The sequence below is a fragment of the Hyalella azteca genome, unplaced genomic scaffold, assembly GCF_000764305.2.
Source record: "Hyalella azteca isolate HAZT.00-mixed unplaced genomic scaffold, Hazt_2.0.2 contig3926, whole genome shotgun sequence".
Taxonomy (NCBI): Eukaryota; Metazoa; Arthropoda; class Malacostraca; order Amphipoda; family Hyalellidae; genus Hyalella; species Hyalella azteca.
In genome coordinates this window covers 1-2,211 of record NW_025934155.1, presented here as the reverse complement: position 1 = coordinate 2,211, position 2,211 = coordinate 1, and the positions used below count along the sequence as shown (strand labels likewise).

Genomic DNA, 2,211 nt, shown 5'->3' with positions numbered 1-2,211 from the left:
AAGAGACAGGGCCAGTCTGTATAATTTGTGTGTTCACACAGACCTGACTGTACATACTTATGTTCACACAGGCCAGTCTGTATAATCTGTGTGTTCACACAGGCCAGTCTGTATAATCTGTATGTTCACACAGACCTGACTGTACATCCTTATGTTCACACAGGCCAGTCTGTATTATCTCAATCTGTGTGTTCACACAGGCCAGTCTGTATCATCCTTATGTTCACACAGACCTGACTGTATCATCTGTGTGTTCAAACAGGCCAGTCTGTATAATCTGTGTGTTCACACCGGTCAGTCTGTATTGTCTGTGTGTTCACACAGGTCAGTCTGTATAATCTGTGTGTTCACACAGGTCAGCGTCGTCCAGCAGCTCCGAGGACGAGTCTCCTGTATTAACTGCGAAGGAAAAACAGAAGCAGTCCATACAGGAGGTGCGGCGCAGCCTGCCTGTGTACCTATACAGGGAGGCGCTGCTGCAGGCCATACAGGAGCACCAGGTGTGTACTACACAGCCTGCCTGTGTACAACACATGACCCTCACGCCATCCACACACAAAAATTAATGGATTTTGTCCAAATATTGATGCACTTCCCGCCTATATATAAGCCATCTTGACTCAGTTTTAAACGTTAATAGTACATATCAGTTCTTCAGATAAAAAGTTTTTCTCTTTTTGGACAATTTGATCGATTGCATAGAAAAGGATATAGAAATCCTTTTACTTCGTCCTTAGATATCCTTAGAAACGAATCCTTTTTTGGACAATTTCACCCATTGCAGGTCCAGTAGAAGTTTTTCCTCTTTTTCAGACAATTTGACGCATTTATTCCGTATTGCAGAGGTTCTGAGCATCATTGCAGGTTCAGATATGTAGTAATTCTGATCAAGTAGATAACAGTGCTCCTTATAGAAAATTCTTCACATTTTGGACAATTTGATGCATTTATTTTACATTTCATGTTCTGATCCTTAGATATCCTTGAAACGAATCCTTTTTAGCCTATTTTCTCATTTATGGAAAAATGCACTATTGTGCTCGCCATGTCCGTCTGTCCGTCTGTCTGTCCGTGACTTCACGTTTTCGTCGACGAGAAAATGCGCTCTCTGTCACTCACTGCAGTGAGTACTGAGTTATATTTTCAGACAAATTGACCCATCGCAGGTCTCTTCATATTCGATTTCCCTCCACATTTGCTAAAAAGTGTCTTGCTTTTTAGACAATTTGACGCATTTGTTCCACATTTCAGCTCTGATCCTTATATATTCCTTGAAACGAATCCTTTTTTCAGACAAATTGACCCATTGCAGGTCTCTCCATAAAGAAAGTTTTCCTCTTTTTGGACAAATTGGCACATTAATTCCATATTTCAGCTTCTGATCCTTAGATATCCTTAGAAACTAATATTTTTTAGACAATTTGACGCATTTATTCCGTATCGCAGGTTCTGATCATCGAGGGCAAGACAGGTTTTTCTCTTTTCGGACAATTTGACACATTGCAGGTCTCTCCATGTATAAAGCATTCCACTTTATGGACAATTTGCCTCATTTATTTCAACATTGCAGGTTCTGTAGAAAATTTTCCTCTTTTTTGGACACTTTAACCCATGTATTCCTTATTACAGGTTCTGATCATCGAGGGCGAGACAGGTTCTTCTCTTTTCGGACCCATTTACCCATTTATTCCACATTGCAGGTTTTGTTGAAAGTTTTCCTCTTTTTCTGGACAATTTGACCCATTTATCCCTTATTTCAGTTAATGATCCTTAGATATCCCTTGAAACGAATACTTTTTTTGTACAATTTAACCCATTTTATCCCGTATTACAGGTACTGATCATCGAGGGCGACAGGGTCTCGCCCCCTTAATTTGCCTCATATATTTCAACATCGCAGGTTCTGTAGACAGTTACCTCTTCTTTGGACAAATTGACCCATTTATCCGGTACCGCAGGTTCTGATCATCGAGGGCGAGACAGGTTCGGGGAAGACGACGCAGGTGCCGCAGTACCTGCACGAGGCGGGCTACTGCGAGGGCGGCAAGAGGGTCGGCTGTACGCAGCCCCGACGTGTGGCCGCCATGAGTGTGGCCGCCAGGGTCGCCCAGGAGATGGACAAGAAGCTGGGCAATGAAGTCGGATACTCCATCAGGTGCTTACTTTGGCCATCAGGTGGCCGCCACTAGCGTTACTTGGTCCATCAGGTGG

The 2,211-nt window shown here is 42.9% G+C and overlaps 1 protein-coding gene across 1 annotated transcript in view; it reads left to right on the top strand.

Moving 5' to 3' along the window:
* LOC108675293 (probable pre-mRNA-splicing factor ATP-dependent RNA helicase mog-4) overlaps nucleotides 1-2,155 on the top strand; it is a gene marked incomplete at its 3' end in the record, with an annotated part of 2,375 nt that extends 220 nt beyond the window's left edge. The window contains 2 exon segments of the mRNA XM_018163295.1: nucleotides 356-500; nucleotides 1,959-2,155. Coding sequence (XP_018018784.1) covers nucleotides 356-500; nucleotides 1,959-2,155 — 342 coding nt within the window.
* Between the last annotated feature and the right edge of the window lie 56 nt (nucleotides 2,156-2,211).